The 21,251-nt window shown below is 43.1% G+C and overlaps 2 protein-coding genes across 3 annotated transcripts in view; both read right to left on the bottom strand.

Moving 5' to 3' along the window:
- Positions 1 to 6,413, bottom strand: part of LOC118391219 (E3 ubiquitin-protein ligase Siah2) — a 30,960-nt gene extending 24,547 nt beyond the window's left edge. Inside the window, exon 1 of the mRNA XM_035782382.2 lies at positions 5,725 to 6,413. Within this exon, the coding sequence (XP_035638275.1) occupies positions 5,725 to 6,138 (414 nt within the window). The 5' untranslated portion in view covers positions 6,139 to 6,413. The remainder of the gene's footprint in view (positions 1 to 5,724) is intronic.
- Positions 6,414 to 7,155: 742 nt separating this feature from the next.
- On the bottom strand, positions 7,156 to 18,914 carry LOC118391217 (transcription initiation factor TFIID subunit 9-like). 2 transcript variants are annotated; one of them, XM_035782380.2, is made up of 7 exons: positions 18,700 to 18,914; positions 17,736 to 17,817; positions 16,744 to 16,880; positions 16,509 to 16,643; positions 16,330 to 16,411; positions 16,016 to 16,126; positions 7,156 to 7,515 (listed from the first exon to the last, which is right to left on the bottom strand). In XM_035782380.2, exons 1-7 carry the CDS (start codon positions 18,760 to 18,762, stop codon positions 7,361 to 7,363), a joined length of 765 nt encoding a protein of 254 aa, XP_035638273.1. In that variant the 5' UTR covers positions 18,763 to 18,914; the 3' UTR covers positions 7,156 to 7,360. The 2 variants fall into 2 exon arrangements, with proteins under 2 accessions (XP_035638273.1, XP_052313897.1); XM_052457937.1 differs by lacking the exon at positions 18,700 to 18,914 and adding an exon at positions 18,522 to 18,660.
- Between the last annotated feature and the right edge of the window lie 2,337 nt (positions 18,915 to 21,251).

Genomic DNA, 21,251 nt, shown 5'->3' with positions numbered 1-21,251 from the left:
ACACACACACACAGTGAAACACACCAACTGGAGACATGAGGACATGTATTTGTGGATAGAATGATATTTTCAGGTTGACTGAGTGTGAAAATATGATGATGGCTTTGAGAAGGAGAGCTGAGGAGATGCAGGGAAAGACTGACGAGGGGAAAGAAGGAGAGAGGAGAGCTGAGGAGATGCAGGGAAAGACTGACGAGGAGAGAGAGGAGAGGAGATGCAGCGAAAGACTGACGAGAGAGAAGAGGAGAGAGGAGAGCTGAGGAGATGCAGGGAAAGACTGACGAGGAGAAAGAAGAGGAGAGAGGAGAGCTGAGGAGATGCAGGGAAAGACTGACGAGGAGAAAGAGGAGAGGAGAGCTGAGGAGATGCAGGGAAAGACTGACGAGGAGAAAGAGGAGAGGAGAGCTGAGGAGATGCAGGGAAAGACTGACAAGGAGAAAGAAGAGGAGAGCTGAGGAGATGCAGGGAAAGACTGACGAGGAGAAGAGAGCTAAGGAGATGCGGGGAAAGACTGATGAGGAGAAAGAAGAGGAGAGCTGAGGAGATGCAGGGAAAGACTGACGAGGAGAAAGAAGAGGAGAGGAGATGCAGGGAAAGACTGACGAGGAGAAAGAGGAGAGGAGAGCTGAGGAGATGCAGGGAAAGACTGATGAGGAGAAAGATAAGGAGAGCAGAGCTGAGGAGATGCAGGGAAAGACTGACGAGGAGAAAGAAGAGAGCTGAGGAGATGCAGGGAAAGACTGACGAGGAGGGAGAGGAGAGCTGAGGAGATGCAGCGAAAGACTGACGAGGAGAGAGAAGAGGAGAGAGGAGAGCTGAGGAGATGCAGGGAAAGACTGACGAGGAGAAAGAAGAGGAGAGGAGAGCTGAGGAGATGCAGGGAAAGACTGACGAGGAGAAAGATAAGGAGAGCTGAGGAGATGCAGGGAAAGACTGACGAGGAGAAAGAAGAGGAGAGGAGAGCTGAGGAGATGCAGGGAAAGACTGAGGAGGGGAAAGAAGGAGAGAGGAGAGCTGAGGAGATGCAGGGAAAGACTGACGAGGAGGGAGAGGAGAGCTGAGGAGATGCAGCGAAAGACTGACAAGGAGAGAGAAGAGGAGAGAGGAGAGCTGAGGAGATGCAGGGAAAGACTGACGAGGAGAAAGAAGAGGAGAGCTGAGGAGATGCAGGGAAAGACTGACGAGGAGAAAGAAGAGGAGAGAGGAGAGCTGAGGAGATGCAGGGAAAGACTGACGAGGAGAAAGATAAGGAGAGGAGAGGAGAGCTGAGGAGATGCAGGGAAAGACTGACGAGGAGAAAGAGGAGAGGAGAGCTGAGGAGATGCAGGGAAAGACTGACGAGGAGAAAGAGGAGAGGAGAGCTGAGGAGATGCAGGGAAAGACTGACGAGGAGAAAGAGGAGAGGAGAGCTGAGGAGATGCAGGGAAAGACTGACGAGGAGAAAGAGGAGAGGAGAGCTAAGGAGATGCAGGGAAAGACTGACGAGGAGAAAGAAGAGGAGAGGAGAGCTGAGGAGATGCAGGGAAAGACTGACGAGGAGAAAGAGGAGAGGAGAGCTGAGGAGATGCAGGGAAAGACTCACGAGGAGAAAGAAGAGGAGAGGAGAGCTGAGGAGATGCAGGGAAAGACTGACGAGGAGAAAGAAGAGGAGAGCTGAGGAGATAGAATGCCCCAGAGTCTGCTCACGATCCTCTTCATTAAATCACACACTTAACAAGACTGCAGTAGTGCGATCCAGACAGCTAATGCTGGTTTAATCAAATCCCCATTAGAAACCCCCATGGTGAGACATCACATCAGCTGTAATAGCTAGTAGAGGTCGGATATACTGACTCGCAGGATCTACTACATCCTCCCTGCATTACAAACTCACATTTTATTGGCAATTCCATTTCATCTCCAAATGATGTCTATCATTTTAAATTGATAGTCTAAAAAATAAACACTGCAGTTCAGTTTCCCTTTAGGAGATAGCGGCACTACAGACATGTTGCTGTACAGAGCAGTTGATACATTCACTGAAAAACAACCACAACAAATATTGCACCGTCCTACTTCCTAACACCTCCCTTGACTTGACATCAAAACAAATGAAAACAAATAATGAATGAATAAAAGGTCATGCAAAAGTATGCAACCAACAAGACTGCTAATACAAAAACAACCAAAGTAAGGAAGCAGCTCTCACACGAATACTGTAAAACACACCAAATGAACAGCCATTCCATCCACACCAGAACTGAGCTAAACTACCATCTGTCATACATCAGCCCTGCTCTCTCTCTAACACACGTCTCAGCAGGCGTCCTGCTTTATCGACTAACCACGCCACAACTTTAACCACACTTCACACACACACACAGACTGCCTGCTCCCTCCCAGCAGAGGTCTCAGCTCGGAGGCAGAGGAGTATGCAAAGCAGATGTCACATAGCCTGCTTCTAAAAATAACATGGGGCCATAGAGGCAGAACTGAAGTGAGGAATCACATGCTCAGGAGTGACGCGCCAGGCCAGCACAGCACCACAGGCCATGCAACCGCAAGGGGGATGCTCTAGGGTGGAAGGACCAGACATAGTTAGCATTTCATAAATAGTCCATCAATACAGACCTGACACATCCAATTAAAATCTGTACTTGTATTGGGATAACCAATCATGAAATAAGGGGAAGACGATTCTCATCCTGCTAACAGTTTTACTGCTCCTAAAGAGAGAATGTCCCAACAACACCTGCACCCTGAAATCAAGTTTTTTAAGCTTAAGGTTTTTTATTGAGTGGAAATGCCAAATATCCTGAGTGGAATTAACCAAGTTCGAGTTCCTCTCCATTCAAGTGTGTTTATTCAGTCGTCAACTCCTTTCCTGAAAATGAGTAATCAAAATTCCCTAAGAGGAATTTGTTTTCTTCGATAAACAGGAAATAGTGCATCTTTCCTGCTAAGACAATTGTCTCATGGTGTGTGTGTGTCTGTTCACATGGCCCAATGCCTGATTTCACCAAAAGCTGCAAGGGCACATGGGTCACCCTGCAATCAGCAAAACTGTGAAATTAGCCAGAGGCAGCAGGCTAGGCATCCTCACTCCCTCAGCCATATTATGGAGGGAACACACCTCAGAAAGGAGGGGAACAATGTTTGCATGAGTTTGTGTGGGAGAGAAAGAGATTGGCTAATAAGAGAGAGAAAATGAATGAGCAAGAGTGTGTGTGTATGGGCTTTTGATCTGCTTCTAAGCTCAGCTGAAGTGTGAAATGTTGATAATTTCTCATTAAAATCTCCATTATGAGAGTGGAGGGGAGTGGAGGTAAGTGTGTGTGGGAGGGAATGTGTGTGAGAGGATTTGTGAGTAGGCCTACCTGTGTGTGTGTGTGTGTGTGTGTGTGTGTGTGTGTGTGTGTGTGTGTGTGTGTGTGTGTGTGTGTGTGTGAAAGAGAGAATATGAGACATTACTATCATGATGCATAAGCGACTCCTAGTGTGTATAATGATGTTTGTGTGTGTTGTTCCCCATCTGCTGCAATGAGGCTCTGCCATTCTAAATGACTCAGATATGGGGTGTGATTAGAGGGGTCCAAAAAGGTGTGCGTTTGTCTGTCCGCACCCGAGCGTCTGTTAGAATCAGCTTTCGTAGCCAACAATAAACCGTCAGGAAGGCAGTTGAGTGCCGGCAGTTGGCAGTGTGTGTGTGAACAACCAAAAAAAACAGGAACCGGTCCAGAATAGACTGACTCCTACCGAAATAAACTGTCAGCCCATGCAGGCAGGGAGGCAGGCAGGCCTGGGGCTCAGCATATCCGTATCTAATCCCATTACATGGTTGCAGGCCAACGCTGAGACCGTTACAACACAAACACCAGGAGAGGACCTGGTTGGGAAAAGTCCAAAATACATCAAAAGTAGCTGCATAAAACAGAGCTCTCTGAATAGAGGGAGGATGTCCAGAAAGACCATCAGTGATGTAGCCTAAACATTGAGCTGCTCCTGAGGAAATGGGCATGCATAAAACCACCATATAACACCTCTATGTGCAGTGGAGCAGTGGGCTGAGGCTTTAGAGAAGATAAACACAGACATTCAAAGGAAAAACTACTGGAAGAACAAGAGCTGTCATGTTTGGGTCAAGGGTCTGCTTAGTGCTGTGCTGTTATCGGTCATAGTGATACCTGTCCTCAGTGGAAGTTAGAGAAGGTTAAGGGTACTGTGTTGTTGGTACTACTGAGAGATGAGGGCTGAAGATGGTTTGGCTGACGACTGAGGCAGGGCTGGGAAGGACAAGGAAGTTTAAGGGTACTGTGTTGTTGGTACTACTGAGAGATGAGGGCTGAAGATGGTTCAGCTGACGACTGAGGCAGGGCTGGGAAGGACAAGGACGTTTAAGGGTACTGTGTTGTTGGTACTACTGAGAGATGAGGGCTGAAGATGGTTCAGCTGACGACTGAGGCAGGGCTGGGAAGGACAAGGACGTTTAAGGGTACTGTGTTGTTGGTACTACTGAGAGATGAGGGCTGGAGATGGTTCAGCTGATGACTGAGGCAGGGCTGGGAAGGACAAGGAAGGATATGGCAGGGCAGGGCTTCATACAGCTTTCAAATGTTCGTCTCAGCAGGCCTGGGTCTCGCAGAGGCCTTAGCACCCCAACGAAAACACATGGATATACAGGCAGGTATTAAATACCAAATGACTGACCTTAGTCTCTTTATCTGCGCTTCTCTCTGACAGCCTTTAGCCTCAGCCAGAGAATGAGAAGATGAAGCAGTGATCCCCTTTCAAAGGATTGTAGCACCACAGAATGCTGATACATCTTTAATGCAGCCACAATGCAATCACAGCACCATTAAGAGGCAGGAGCTACTGCCCTGGCTGACAGAGAGAGGGAATACATGTGTTTCTGTGTTTCACACTACCATGAAGTCAAGCGATGGCTTGACTGAGTGGATCCAAGGAAGCATGAATGAGAGTATTGAGAGACAATTTAATGGTACACATTAAGCCTCCTCTGCTCCATTTTGAATGTCGGAATCCAAAGGGATTCAAGACCCCCAGGACCCTGGGACATTGAGTTATTTTACGCTGTCCCAGTTTGAACCAGGCAAAAGCCCGTCATGTCATCAGTTGAAAGCGGGGAGGGAGGAGAGCCCTTCTCAAATCAAACAGTAAGGCATCCTTTTGTCAACAACAGATACTTTATCTGACAATGTTAGTTCAGACAAGGGCTTCTTGTTCTTTGCCAGGCCAGCATTCTTCAATGTTGTGGTCCATTCAATTCTGGTCTTCTCTGACAATTACATGGCAAGTGACTAACCATGACGACAACACAGTATAGATCATAACTAGCTACTTCCCAGTAGTAAAAAAAAAATATTTAAAAAAAAGGCAGAGATGCAATAGTAACCCCTGCGTGGCATCAACGTCAAAACTTCAATTCGAATACACTTTGTTTGCTTTAGACTAATTTAATGTAACGTTGCCCAAGTACAATACACTGGAAGATATCTTCTGGGAAAGACGCAGTATGGAGATTTACAGACCTGGACCTTGTATCATCAGAACTCGTTTTGATCTAGTTACCGGAGCGCACGAGGGACTCGCACACACACACACTTGTGAAAGTCACTACGAGCTCTCTTAGCTGTCAATCTAGTTATTTAATTGGCAATAAGTACAAGCTAGTTCAAATCAGATATCTGCGTATTTCGGATTCCGTGCATCTCTGTATTTTCTTACCTTACAAGGAAACGGTAGAGTAGAGGCAACTTTTTCCATAGCCAAGTTCCTGATACTCGGGGTAAGAGGGCCTCGACAAGTTGGACAACAACTCAGCTTTTGACGACATTGGTTGCAAACTAGATGCCCGGCCTGGCATTGCAAAATCGGTGGCAGAACGTAGTCAAAACAAACCGGGCACTCAAACAAGGCTGTAAGCTCAGCAGATTGTCCAGGTAGTGCTGCTGAGGGCAAGGAAACAACAGCGGCAGGTAGAGCCGAGACAGACCCGGCCACAGCTCCTACTCCGGCGGCCGCGGCGGCGACTGCAGCTGCGGCGGCCGCAGCTCCTCCCGAACCTCCGTGCTTTCCTCCTCCTGCTTTCCCGGCACCAAGTCCTCCGCCCCCGCCGCCCGCAGAGGACGGGTGGCTCATAGCGATTAGTTCAGTTCTTTAGGATAAACCCAGCGCGAAGTTTGAAGCCCAGAACACTGTTTACGCACTCCTCGGCGTGGCAGACTCCGCTCCAAGAAATCTACAAGCCCCCGGGGACAGAACATGGCGGCCTGTGTTTGACAGAAAGCAAGTAGTCCATTGGAGAGCATGGTTTGGACTGACAGCTTCTGCGCCAATTAGAAAGTGAGCCTGGGCGGTTATATAACGTGCACTTCTTCTGCCCAGGCTTTGCTGACGCTTCCCAGATCTTACAACGCCTGGATAGGTATTTTATGTATCAGCTAACCACATGTTATAGCAATCTGTCAGTCGCTGACAGTCGACGTGCCAAGCAACCAATGGTTGATGCATGCAACGCCTGAGCAGGGGACCGCGACCGTAGTCATGGGGTAAAATGAACGTTGGGATCAGAGGTTTTGATAAACCATTGATCGTAAAAGAACATATCGTGTAAAACATTTAGAACGCTGCATAATTTATTGGACAGTTTGAAGTCCAAGTTATTCATGTGCAATATGATTGTTGTATCCTAGTAGCTGGGTAAGGTTTGACAAGACAGTCGTTTCTTACTGTTCATCTCAGGACTATATATATTTTTTTAAAGAGCACCAGCCTACTGCTTTGATATTCAAGTGTAAATTGCCAATAAAAGTATAATCAGATTAGGGAGCCAATAGACTGAAGTCTCCCTCTATTGGCCACTAAATGGAATACATCTGAACTATGCCCAAACAAATGGAAAACCCCTATTGTATTCACTCACTTCTTGCTTTCTTCATTTTAAGTCTCATTATAACAATTATAATGGACTAGACTTGCTATTGGAGGTGGCAGACAGACTAGCAGTTAAGAGTGTTGGGTCAATAACTGAAAGGTTGCTGGTTTAAATCCCTGAGCAGACTAAGTGAAACAAATCTGTCAATGTACCCTTTTCATCAAGGCACTTAACCCCAATTGCTCCTATAAGTCGCTCTTTATAAGAGTGTCTGCTAAATTACAAATGTATTCTCTTCTTGTCACAAATATCTTTATTTGTATGTACAAAAATGTGGCAAACAGGCATGACAGTTAATCATTTTACACAATGTGATGGGAGAATTGTAAACTGGCTGGCTAACCTCAAAGCTAACTTCTACAATATTTACAGCACACAGCTTTCATCTAGCCGACTCCTCCCTGCTTTATCTACTTATCCATGAGGTCATAATGCATCATAGTCATCATCTTCGTGCTTCCTTTTCAGCGATTCACTGGCCAAGTTCTGTGACACCATGTTGGTGGTGATGAGGATGTTCTTAGAGCCGATCAGGGAGGGATTGATTAGGACGTTTTGAACCGTTGGGGTGGATGGTGTGGCTGTCGGAAAACAAGACAAAAATAATGATTTATTATTAACATTTTGAATTGACATTTTATTCACTGAATAAATGCTAAGACAATCCCCACAAACTACTGAATTGAAGCTTCAGAGACCTGAATTACTCTAACGATGTACAGTGCATTCAGAAAGTATTCATTCCCATTGAAGTATTCCAAGGGTCGGAAACTTTCCGGAAATTTTCCATGGGAAGTTAAGCCCAGGAATTTGGGGAATTTTACTTCAATTCAAAGAAACGTTAGCTTATAACCTTTTTGTGTGGGATTCACATGGCAATTCTAGGTCTTGTGGCATATTTTGGTTAAACTATCCCCAATTCAATGGAATTGCAACCCTCGCATGTACAGTGCATTCTTCCATCACATGTACAGCTGATTCTGAAGATCTTGCACACTAATGAGATGCTATCGAGCCCACACTACTACACTGTCTGAGCAAAGGACTACATGCTTTCTGGTAAGTTGATTACAATACTGGATGGGGTAAATCTATTTTATATGACATACATTATTTGTTAATTAGTAAATAGTACCCTACAGCAAAGTGTGTTTAAATCATTTCTAACTTGTTAACAACTTCTGCTAGTTAGTTTTTGCTACCATGTGGGTTTTAGCTTGCTTGAGCCTGCTAAGTGAGGAGTGTTAATTCACTTGTTTCCATAAATGTTTTAAAATGAAACATGTATCTTACAAAATGAGTTGTTTAACCTGTTAGTCCACTAGGGGCATTATTTCATTTTTGGATAAAAAGACGTGCCCGTTTTAAGCGCAATATTTTGTCACAAAAAGATGCTCGACTATGCTTGGAATTGATAGTTTTGGAAAGAAGACACTGACGTTTCCAGAACTGCAAAGATTTTCACTGAGTGCTGTTGAACAAAAGCTTCAGGCAAAACCAAGATGTTTGAGCGCCCAGGAAATGAACAGGATTTCTGAAGCTACGTTTTCCATGATCGCCTTATATGGCTGTGAATGCGACAGGAATGAACGGACACTTTCTATCGTTTCCCCAAGGTGTCTGCAGCATTGTGACGTATTTGTAGGCATATCATTGGAAGATTGACCATAAGAGACTACAATTGCCAAGTGTCCCGCACGGTGTCTGCGTGGAAATTGGTGCGCAAAAGTCAGCTACCAGTATTTTTCCATCCGAATCAGAGAAGAATGCAGGCTTCCAGGGACGGCATTTCAATGAAGAGATATATGACAAAACACCTTGAGGATTGATTCAAACAACGTTTTCCATGTTTCAGTCGATATTATGGAGTTAATTCGGAAAAAAGTTTGACGTGTAGGTGACTGAATTTTCGGTTAGTTTCGGTAGCCAAATGCATAGTAACAAAACGGAACGTTGTGTCCTACACAAGAATCTTTCAGGAAAAACTGGACATCTGCTATGTAACTGAGAGTCTCCTCATTGAAACATCTGAAGTTCTTCAAAGGTAAATTATTTTATTTGATCCCTTTGCTGGTTTTTGTGAATATGTTGCGTGCTAAATGCTAACGCTAAATGCTAAGCTAGCTATCACCACTCTTACACAAATTATTGATTTTCTCTGGTTCTAAAGCATATTTTGAAAATCTGAGACGACAGGATTGTTAAGAAAGGGATAAGCTTGAGAGCAGGCATATTTATTTCATTTCATTTGCGATTTTTAGAAATCGCTAACGTTGCGTTATGGTAATGAGCTTGAGGCTGTAGTAACGCGACCGCATGCGGGATGGGGCGGACTATGAGGTTAACTGCTTAACTATTTACTTGTACATGGAATTGTATTTGGGTTTTTTTACTCATTTTTTTCTAATCTTTACAGGAAAATGCCATGGGCACTATCTGATTTGTGGAGACATTTCACTGCAGCTAATGTAGAAGGAAAAGCTTGTACAATTGCAAATACTGTGCCAAATCATATGTAAAGAATGCAACAAAGATGCAGAATCATCTGGCCAAGTGCATAAAGTTCCCTCAGCGCCCACGACAAGCAACCTCTGACAAGTTACTCTAGGTGAAAATGATAAATCAGACACCGTATCGATAACAGCTCATGGTCCTCCTGGAATCAGAAGTTTTTGACTCAATGGAGGAACGTAGGCAGAGAAATGCTGATGAATGTCTTGCTCAAGCTGTGTATGCAACTGGTTCACCTCTGATGCTCACAGGCAATGTGTATTGGAAGAGATTTCTGAATGTTCTTCCCCCAACATACACCCCTCCAACCAGACATGCTTTATCTACTCATTTGCTGGATGCAGAGTTCAAGTGAAGGTCCAACAAATCATAGAGAAAGCAGACTGTATTGCAATCATCTCTGATGGGTGGTCGAATATTCGTGGGCAAGGAATAATTAACTACATAATCTCCACCCCCCAACCAGTATTCTACAAGAGCACAGACACAAGGGACAACAGACACACTGATCTCTACATTGCAGATGAGCTGAAGGCAGTCATCAATGACCTTGGACCACAGAAGGTATTTGCACTGGTGACAGACAATGCTGCAAACATGAAGGCTGCTTGGTCTAAAGTGGAGGAGTCCTACCCTCACATTACACCCATTGGCTGTGCTGCTCATGCATTGAATCTGCTCCTCAAGAACATCATGGCACTGAAAACAATGGATACACTCTACAAGAGAGCCAAGGAAATGGTTAGGTATGTGAAGGCTCATCAAGTTATAGCAGCAATCTACCTCACCAAGCAAAGTAAGAAGAATAAAAGCACCACACTGTAGCTGCCCAGCAACACCCGTGGGGTTGGTGTTGTCACGTTTGACAGACTCCTGGAGGGGAAGAAGTCTCTCAGAGAAGTGTCCATACCGCAGTCTGCCGATATTGACAGCCCCATCAAGAGGATCCTCCTGGATTATGTATTTTGGGAGAGAGTGGTAAGCAGCCTGAAACTCCCGAAACCTATAGCAGTAGCCATTGCACGGATTGAGGGAGGCAATGCCATCCTGTCTGATGTTCAGACTCTGCTTGCAGATGTAAGAGAAGAAATCCATACTGCCCTGCCCACTTCACTGTTGCTCCAAGCAGAGGAAACTGCAGTTCTGAAATACATCAAAAAGCATGAAGACTTCTGCCTGAAGCCCATACACGTTGGACCCCAAGTATGCTGGCAAGAGCATCCTGTCTGGTGTAGAGATCAACAAGGCCTGTGGTATCATCACTACCGTGTCTCGCCACCTTGGCTTGGATGAGGGCAAGGTTCTTGGCAGTCTGCAAAGTACACTTCCAAGCAAGGGCTTTGGGATAGAAATGCAAAATGGCAGTCATGGCAACATCTCATCAGCCACCTGATGGAAGAGACTATGTGGATCTGAGGCTCTTTCCCTGTTGCCTCCATTTTCCAAATCCCACCAACATTAAGCTGCCTCAGAGAGCAACTGGTCCTTGTATGGGAACACACACACCAAAGCACGCAACGGAATGACCAGGGATGAAAAATTGGTGGCCATCCGGGCAAATTTGAGGCTTTTTGAGCCTGACAACGAGCCATCCTCAACAAGGTTGGAAAGTGACAGTGAAGATGAGGCCTCAGAGTCTGATGTTCAAGAGGTGGACATTGAGGTCATCCATGGAGAAGACATGGAAGCCTGAGGGGAAGACAACCAAAGCTTTAGTTTCTAGGCTATCATTTTACAGATGTATGTTGAAAACGTTTTTGGGAGATGCGATGGATCATTGGGGATAATTCAATATTCTTTTTCTTTTGTTGTTCAGTGAAATCATCCCATGTGAAGAGTCAACTCATTTAATTAAAGTTAAATTTGTAACTAAATTGTTTAGTTTTTTTCTATTGGAAGGATTTAATCATTTGCAATTATGTCTACTTATGATAATGTAAAAGGTCAATGTTTCTGTCACCATATGATATGGTAAATATATCCAATGGGAAAAAACATCTACATTTAAATGGTATTAATATTAATTCCCATGGAAAGTTTCCATGACTGAATATTCCCCAAAATGTGCAACCCTAGTTACAGCCAAATTAAAAATGGATTAAATGGATGATTAGTAACCCATCTACACACAATACCCCATCATGAAAAAGTAAAACACATGTTTAGAAATTTTAGCAAATGTAATGAAAATGAAACACAGAAATATCTCATTTACATAAGTATTCACACCTCTGAGTGAATAGATGTTAGAATCACATTTAGTAGCGATTACAACTTTGAATCGTTCTAGAACAACAGGATTAAGATTGACTCCTACTACACCGGCTTTGACACTCGTTGGATGTGGCAGGGCTTAAACTATTATGGACTACAAAAGAAAACCCTGACACGAGCCTATCAGACGAGCTAAATGCCTTTCATGCTCGAGGCAAGCAAGAATGAAGCATGCACGAGAGCACCAGCTGTTCTGGATGACTGTGTGATCACGCTTTCAGAAGCAGATGTGAGAAAGACCTTTAAACAGGTCAACATTCACAAAGCCGCGGGGCCAGATGGATTACCAGGACGTGTACTCAAAGCGTGTGCAGACCAACTGGCAAGTGTCTTCACTGACATTTTCAACCTCTCCCTGACTAAGTCTGTAATACCTACATGTTTCAAGACGACCACAATAGTCCCTGTGCCCAAGGAAGCGAAGGAAACCTGCCTAAATGATTACTGCCACCTGGCACTCATGTCGGTAACCATGAAGTGCTTTGAAATGCTGGTCATGGCTCACAACAGCATCATCCCGGATACCCTAGACCCACTCCAATTCGCATACCGCCCCAACACATCCACAGATGATGCAATCTCAATCACACTCCAAACTGCATTTTCCCACCTGGACAAAAGGAACACCTATGTGAGAATGCTGTTCAGTGACTACAGCTAAGCATTCAACACAAAAGTGCCCACGAAGCTCATCACTAAGCTAAGGACCCTGGGACTAAACACCTCCCTCTGCATCTGGATTCTGGACTTCCTGATGAGCCACCCCCAGGTGGTAAGGGAAGGCAACAACACATCTGCCACGCTGATCCTCAACACTGGGGCCACTCAGGGGTGTGTACTTTGTCCCCTCCTGTACTCCCGGTTTACCCACGACTGCGTGGTCAAACAACTCTAACACCATCATTAAGTTAGCTGACGACAGTGGTAGGCCTGATCACCAACAACGAGGCGGCCTTTAGGGAGGAAGTCAGCGTACAACAACCTCTCCCTCAATGCGAGCAAGACAAAGGAGTTGATCGTGGACTACAGGAAAAGGCAGGCCAAACAGGCTCCCATTAACATCAACAGGGATGTAGTGGAGAGGTTTGAGAGTTTCAAGTTCCCTGTTGTCGACATCAACAACAATCTAACATAGTCCCAACACACCAAGACAGTCGTGAAGAGGGTACAACAAAACCTATTCCTCCTCAGGAGACTGAATTGTTTTTTCATGGGTCCCCATCTCCTCAAAAGGTTCTACAGCTGCACCATCGAGAGCATCCTGACCGGTTGCATCACCGCCTGGTATGGCAACTGCTCAGCATCTGACCGTAAGGATCTACAAAGGGTAGTGCGTACAGCCCAGTACATCATTGGGGTTAACCTTCCTGCAATCCAGGACCTATGTAAATAGGCGGTGTCAGAGGAACGCCCATCCAGTCATAGACTCTTCTCTCTGCTAACACATAACAAGCGGTTACAGAGCACCAAATCTAAGACCAAAAGGCTCCTCAACAGCTTCTACCCCCAAGCCATAAGACTGTTTAACAATTAATTCAAATGGCCACCGGACTATTATATTGACCCCACCCATTTGTTTTGTACACTGCTGCTACTCGCTGTTTACCATCTATGCATAGTCACGTCACCCCTACCTACATGTACAAAATGACCTCAACTAACCTGTACCCCCGCACACTGACTCTGTACCAGTACCCCTGTATATAGCCTCGTTATTGTTGTTACTTTTTATAATTTATTTGGTAAATATAGGACTTCTAAGTAAGCATTTCATGGTAAGGCTACACTTGTATTCGGCACATGTGAAAAATAAATTATTGAACTTTGCACACCTGGATTGTACAATATTTGCAAATCATTTTTTATTAATCTCTATGAAGTCGGTTGTTGGTCAGCCATTTAAGTCTTGCCAGAGATTTTCAAGCCAATTTCAATCAAAACTAACTGAGCCACTCATGAACATTCAATGTAGTTTTGGTAAGCAACTCCAGTGTAGATTTGGCCTTGTGTTTTAGGTTACTGTCCTGCTGAAAACGGAATCTCTCCCAGTATGTTGGAAAGCAGACAACCAGGTTCTCCTTTATTTTTATCCTAAAAATAAAAAAAATTAAACTCCCTAGTCTTTGCCAAGTACATATCCTTGCCACATTTAGTGCCTTATTGCAAACAGGATGCAAGTTGTGTAATATTTTTATTCTGTACAGGCTTCCTTATTTTCACTCTGTCATTTAGGTTAGTATTGTGGAGTAACTACAATGTCGATCCATCATCAGTTCTCCTATCACAGCCATTAAACCCTGCAACTGTTTTTAAAGTCACCATTGGCCTCACAGTGAAATCCCCGATCGGTTTCCTTCCTCTTCGGCAACAGAGTTAGTAAGGACAACTGTATCTTTGTAGTGACTGGGTGTATTGATTCAACATCCAAAGTGTAATTAATAACTTCGGTCAAAAGGGATATTAAATGTCTGCTTTTTAAAATTGTTAACCAATCGACCAATAGGTGCCCCTCTTTGCAAAGCATTGGAAAATCTCCCTGGTCTTTGTGGTTGAATCGGTGTTTGAAATTCACTGTTCGACTGAAGGACCTTAGAGTGTGTGGGTTAAAGCGATGAGGTAGTCATTCAAAAATCGGTCCATGCAACTTATGACTTGTTAAGCAAATTTGCAATCCTGAACTTCAGGCTTGCCATAACAATGGAGTTGAATACTTACTGACATTTCAGCTTTTCATTTTTAATCAATTTGTAAAAATGTCTAAATGCATAATTCCATTTGGACATTATGGTGTCTTGTGTGTAGGCCAGTGACACAATCTCTAAATTCAGGCTGAACAAAAATGTAACATTTAAAAAGTGTTAGTCCCATGTTTAATGAGCTCAAATAATAGATGCACAAATTTAATAGGTGCACAAATTTGTTGAAATCCCTGTTAGTGAGCATTTCTCCTTTGCCAAGATAATCCACCTGACAGGTGTGGCATATCAAGAAGCTGATTAAACAGCATGATCATTACACAGGTGCACCTTGTGCTGGGGACAATAAAAGGCCACTAAAATGTGCAGTGGTGTCAACAATGCCACCGATTTCTCAAGTTGAGGGAGCGTGCAATTGGCGTGCTGACTGCAGGAATATCCACCAGAGCTGTTGCCGGAGAATTTAGTGTTCATTTCTCTACTATAAGCCACCTCCAACATAATTTTTGAGAATTTGGCAGTACGTCCAACCTATGTCACAACCGCAGACCACACGTAACAAAGCCAGCCCAGGACCTCCACATCCGGCTTCTTCACCTGCGGGATCGTCTGAGACCAGCCACCCGGACAGCTGATGAAACTGAAAAATGTCGGCACAAACTGTCAGAAACCGTCTCGGGGAAGCTCACTTGCGTGCTCTGTGTCCTCACTAGGGTCTTGACCTGACTGCACTTTGACATAACTGACTTCAGTGGGCAAATGCTCACCTTCAATGGCCACTGGTATGCTGGAAAAGTGTACTCTTCATGGATGAATCCCAGTTTCACATGTACCGGGCAGATGGCAGACAGAGTGTATGACACCACGTGAACGAGCGGTTTGCTGATGTCAACGTTGTGAACAGGGTGCCGGTGGGGTTATGGTGTGGCCAGGCATTAGCTACGGACAACAAACACTGTTGCATTTTATCAATGGCAATTTAAATGCACAGACATACTGTGACGAGATCCTGAGGCCCATTGTCGTGCCATTCATCCGACGCCATCACCTCATGTTTCAGCATTATAATGAGACATGTGACCGTACAAGGACCTGTACACAATTCCTGGAAGCTGAAAATGTCCCAGTTCTTCCATGGCCTGTACACTCACCAGACATGTATCAATTGAGCATGTTTGGGATGCTCTGGATCGACAGCATGTTCCAGTTCTCACCAATATACACAAACTTCGCATAGCCATTGAAGAGAAGTGGGCCAAAATTCCACAGGCTACAATCAGCATAATCAACTCGATGCAAAGGAGATGTGTCACGCTGCATGAGGCAAATGGTGGTCACACCAGATACTGACTGGTTTTCTGATCCACACCCCTACTTAAGTTATCTGTATTCTCAGTATTGTGAAAACCGTAGATTTGGGCCTAATGATTGTATTTCAATTAACCGATTTCCTTATATTAACTAACTCAGTAAAATCATAAATTGTTGCATTGATATTTCTGTCCAGTGTACATAGTATAAACTTAACAGGACTACAGTAGACTCGTTCACCAGCAGTCTGAAACATGTTAGCAGTGTGAAATGAAGGATAGTCTCTTACAGGACTTGGAGGCTACAGTCTGTGAGGATGGGATCTGAACGGTGAAGCGCTGCCCCGACAGAGACATTGGCGTCCCCACTTTGGTAGTGACTGACTGAACTGAGGGAGTGCCTGGAAACATGCAAGAAGAAAGGAGTCAATGTTTTTGTAATGAAACAGAAAACACATCAGATATGGTAGCAACAGGGCTGCACACCAAAAGGCCAACCCAAATCCCAATGTCAAATGTAGGTGCTTGGGAAAATGTGTTCGAAAAATATGTAATACAATGAAGAGATATAACTGAAAAGTTAATGCACTAAAGGGTCCCTCACCAAAGGTAGGTGTGCTGGACCTGCTGGATACAGCTGCTACACTGAGACGAGGCACTGTAATTCTCCCCGCGGATGAGGACATCTGCACAGGAGAGGAACAATCAGAAAGATTCACAAAATAGAACAGAATGGTATACAATAAAGATGAATTGCAAGTGCAGAGCAGATCATGAGGTTACCTTTTTCTGTATGGATTTGAGCCTGTAGTTAGGAGCTGTTAGACAGTAACGGTCTGGGGGCAGGCGGGGCCCAGTGTATGGCTTAATCAAAGGCAGCGGGGTCTGGTTCTTCTGCCTAGCTACCTCCAGCAGGAACTACACAAAGTCAACATAGTCAGGAGTTAGTCTTGATCATATATGAACACCTGAATAGGCAAATAATGATGTCGGCCTTGACACTGCTACTCAATCTTACATCTCGTGGTGGTGGGGAGGTGAAGGACTGGTCCATGCGACTCTGGATCGCCAGTCTTATATCGTCAGCATCCACATTGTTCTTCTTAGCATGTGTTGCATAGATTTTGGCATCCTCGATAATAGTTGTCACATATCCTGTAAAATCAAATTACTTTATTTTCTTGTAGTGCTCAGTGATCAACCAACATTTTGGTTATTTTGGGGTTTTAAAAATGTATTGACCGACGTCTGTTCAATTATTTAAAGTCCATTTCGTTCTTAATTTTTTTTGTGAGCGGAACGTGTAGTTTTTCTAGAGATGAATCAGGTCAAGTCCGATCTGTGCGATGTAGTACAGAGTTGTAATTTCCAACAGGCCAATATTATAAATAGCTTAGCCCAGAAATCGTGGTAATGAACTACAATGACCATAATCCATTGCACGCCTACTTGTCTGGTCTGAGACGGAGAGAAGAGATAGAAAAACGAGCGATCGAGATGGATAGAGCACTTGCTTCGTGAGGCATCTTCTCTACCTGAAAAAACATTATATTAGAATAATAGTTGGTATTCAGCAGTCATATAAATATGCCTTATTTACTTTCAAAAACTACTAAGTCATTTCGTCAGACAGCAGCTCTATAGAGATATGAAATAAAGTCATCATATAAGCCTAAAACACATTTTTAAAAATATTTCAGTTGTTTATTTAAAGTAAACTCATGTGAATAAATGATGGTTAATAACTGATAAGTAGTAATGGGCAATCAATCACAACCATCATAGTCATTGCTTTTATTAACTGTTTTATTCTGTGTCATTACAGCATTCAACCCACATAATTTTTTTACACACTAAATGTATTTACTCTGAAATCCACCGAAACGACCACAAAAAGCACTAATCGCTCAGCACTATTGTTTTGGTACATTAATGTTTGTCTTGTAGCTGCTAATATGTAATATTGCACACAGACCATAACAAACAAGGGAGAGTTGAATGTATACTCACTGTAGGTAAATTCCAGCATTTGATTAATCACTCTGGGCTCATACTCTGTTATCCCCATGTCTTTGAGGATTTGAATCATAACCTTTGCAAAGGAAGAATTAGAGGATAAGAAGCTAGAAAAGCAGTATACTGTGTCATCAACTCGTCAATGCAGACATTAACTTTGAAGTCTCATGGGCAATTCAGACAGCTGACTGGATTTTTATAATAAAGTATATGTTGGTTTTAATTTACTTTTTGTTCTTAATGTGTTACATTGTGTATTTAATTTAACCTTTATTTTACTAGGCAAGTCAGTTAAGAACAAATTCTTATTTTCAATGACGGCCTAGGAACAGTGGGTTAACTGCCTATATTTATCTATACCTACCTGTTTTATGTGCTTGTTTGTGTATTGTGCAGGGCTCAATTGTGAAAGAAACTTTAATTTCAATATGACTTCCTTGTTGAAATAAAGATAAATAAACTAGTTAATAGCTAGATACAACAATAAAAAGTATGCTAGCTGCTGACGTTAGTTTGTACTGATAACTAACAGGCTAACGTTAACTAGCTACTATAGCTAGTTAAGTTACTGTTCCCAATACAATAAGCAAGTAGATGCATTATGTAAATACATCCAAATAGAATGACATGGGGTTATTTCTGAACAGCACCCTACATAAATGTACTTTGAAAAAGAAAGCCTTATGTTCTAGTTCTAACGTTATCTACCTAAAATATAAATAACTGTCTAGCTACCTAGCTCGCAAGCTACCGTAACTTAGCTAACGTTAGTTAACTTACCTAATGTTAGCCACCTAGCTAACATTAGCTAGCGAGATAATGTGCTGAAAATCCTGCAAGAATCTACTTAAAAACGTAAGACAAAGCCACAATAGATAGTTAACTAAACACTCATCATTACTGTGAATGATTGAGACTATGACATTTCACAAATTGTAACTAGGTGGTTTACTCCTACCTGTGCATCTTTAGGAACAGTTTTCGGAGTAGCCATTTTCACGTTTGTTCCTTTCCCGCGCATCCACTTCCGCACTAAAATGTAGGTTGAAGATGGGATAATAATAATAATAATAATAATATTCTTCTGTATTATGACGGTCCGGAAACAGATGTTGTAGGTGCAAGACGCCACCTATTGTATCAACCTACTATTCTGCATTATGATTTTATTACACTTTGCGGGGGAAAAAAATCCCTACCAATTTACCCTACAGCCAAACCTCACCATTATTCCACTAATTTGGCTCTATCTGATGCTACACCAGTCCAGCAGCCTGAGAGGATGTTCAAAACACCTTGTAACTCTTCTGCAGTAAAATCTCATACACCCAAGTACTTCTCTGCAGCTGCCACCACAATATCTATCCTCTGTGATAAACATCCTAAACTTCCTGAGGTACAGTTGACAACCATGGCCATGAATGTAAAAAATATATATACTTATTGAACCACACGTAATTCCTATCACTTTCTATTGGCCTTGGCCTACTCACAGGGATTCTCTTTGGACCCATCATCCTCGACTACTCAATTCAATTCAAGGGGCTTTATTGGCATGGGAAACAGATGTTAACATTGCCAAAGCAAGTGAAGTAGATAATATACAATATTGAAATGAACAATAAAAATTTACAGTAAACATTACACTCCAAAAGGATACAGACATTACAAATGCTATACTATGTATATATACCGTGTTGTAACGATGTGCAAATTATTAAAGTACAAAGGGGAAAATAAATAAACATACATATGGGTTGTATTTACAATACTGTTTGATCTACACAGGTTGCCCGTTTCTTGTGGCAACAGGTCACAAATCGTGCTGCTGTGATGGCACACTGTGGTATTTCACCCAGTAGATATGGTTGTTTATCAAAATCGGGATTGTTTTCGAATTCTTTGTGGCTCTGTGTAATTTTATTTTTTATTTTATTTCACCTTTATTTAACCAGGTAGGCTAGTTGAGAACAAGTTCTCATTTGCAACTGCGACCTGGCCAAGATAAAGCATAGCAGTGTGAACAGACAACACAGAGTTACACATGGAGTAAACAATTAACAAGTCAATAACACAGTAGAAAAAAAGGGGAGTCTATATACAATGTGTGCAAAAGGCATGAGGAGGTAGGCAAATAATTACAATATTGCAGATTAACACTGGAGTGATAAATGATCATGTACAGGTAGAGATATTGGTGTGCAAAAGAGCAGAAAATTAAATAAATAAAAACTGTGGGGATGAGGTAGGTGAAAATGGGTGGGCTATTTACCAATAGGTTATGTACAGCTGCAGCGATCGGTTAGCTGCTCATATAGTAATCTGAGGGAAATATGTGTCTCTAATATGGTCGTACATTTGGCATTAGGTTAGGAAATGCATCTCAGTTTCCACCTCATTTTGTGGGCAGTGTGCACATAGCCTGACTCTTTTGAGAGCCAGATTTGCCTACGGTGGCTTTTCTCAATAGCAAGGCTATGCTCACTGAGTCTGTACGTAGTCACTTTCCTTAAGTTTGGGTCAGTCACAGTGGTCAGGTATTCTGCCACTGTGTACTCTCTGTTTTGGTCAAATAGCATTCTAGTTTGCTCTGTTCTTCTTGTTAATTCTTTCCAATGTGTCAAGTAATTATCTTTTTGTTTTCTCATGATTTGGTTGGGTCTAATTGTGTTGCTGTCCTGGGGCTCTCTTCAGCATATAATACCGCCTGCCTTTCTCTCACCGGACACCTCTGATCTCCAGCACCATGGGTACCCCTACAGTTTACACACACAACTTTTTCCACGGATACTACACATTCCTTTGTATCATGTCCTCCTGCATGCTTCTCACATCAAGGAATCTCCCTCCCACACATTGCTGCCACATGACCATATGCTTGACACCTAAAACACCATAATGGGTTCGGAACAAAAGCTCTCATGGGAAAATTGACACATTCTAACTTGACTTCATCATTCTAACAAGACTCTGCATCAAAACTCAGTAGTGCAGACAGTGTCTTATCTGATTCACCAAGCTCTTCAGCAGGTCTGTGTTGCACCGAACGACGGAGGTCACAGACACCGGGAATCTTCAACTTCAGTTGACCATCCTCAACACTTAACGCCACTCCAGTTATCACTCCATTCAACAGCGCCCTGCTCCAGAGAGGAAAGCAAGTCACAGTTCTTGTCCCCAGTCACGTGGTCAAAGCACATGCTCCCTCTGGATGACAGAAACACAGAAAATCAACACAACTCCACTTGGAGTTACTTTTACCGACCCAACATTCCCCAATCTCTTCTCCACCCAACCTGACAACACATATGGATAAGCCAGTAGGCAAGGGTCCATTCTTTTCAAATATCTCACTCCCACTGGGCCAAAAATCACCTTTATCACTATTGGTATGAGGATCAAACTTAGCTTCAGTGCACCTGCCACTGCAGTTAATTTACCCTCATTCTCATCATGTTCAAATTCCTTCTGTAGCATTCCATATTTACTCTTAATATGTTCCACTTCATT

Source organism: Oncorhynchus keta, chromosome 12, assembly GCF_023373465.1.
Source record: "Oncorhynchus keta strain PuntledgeMale-10-30-2019 chromosome 12, Oket_V2, whole genome shotgun sequence".
Taxonomy (NCBI): Eukaryota; Metazoa; Chordata; class Actinopteri; order Salmoniformes; family Salmonidae; genus Oncorhynchus; species Oncorhynchus keta.
This window is presented reverse-complemented; position numbering and strand designations above follow the sequence as displayed.

Coding starts and splice junctions, on each gene's coding strand:
- LOC118391217 (XM_035782380.2), bottom strand. CDS start 18,762: ATGCGCGGGAAAGGAACAAACGTGAAAATGGCTACTCCGAAAACTGTT. Junction 16,881..17,735: donor AATGCTGGAATTTACCTACA/GTGAGTATACAT, acceptor TTGATTTTACAG/GATATGTGACAACTATTATC. Junction 16,127..16,329: donor GTCCAGCACACCTACCTTTG/GTGAGGGACCCT, acceptor GCATGTTTCCAG/GCACTCCCTCAGTTCAGTCA.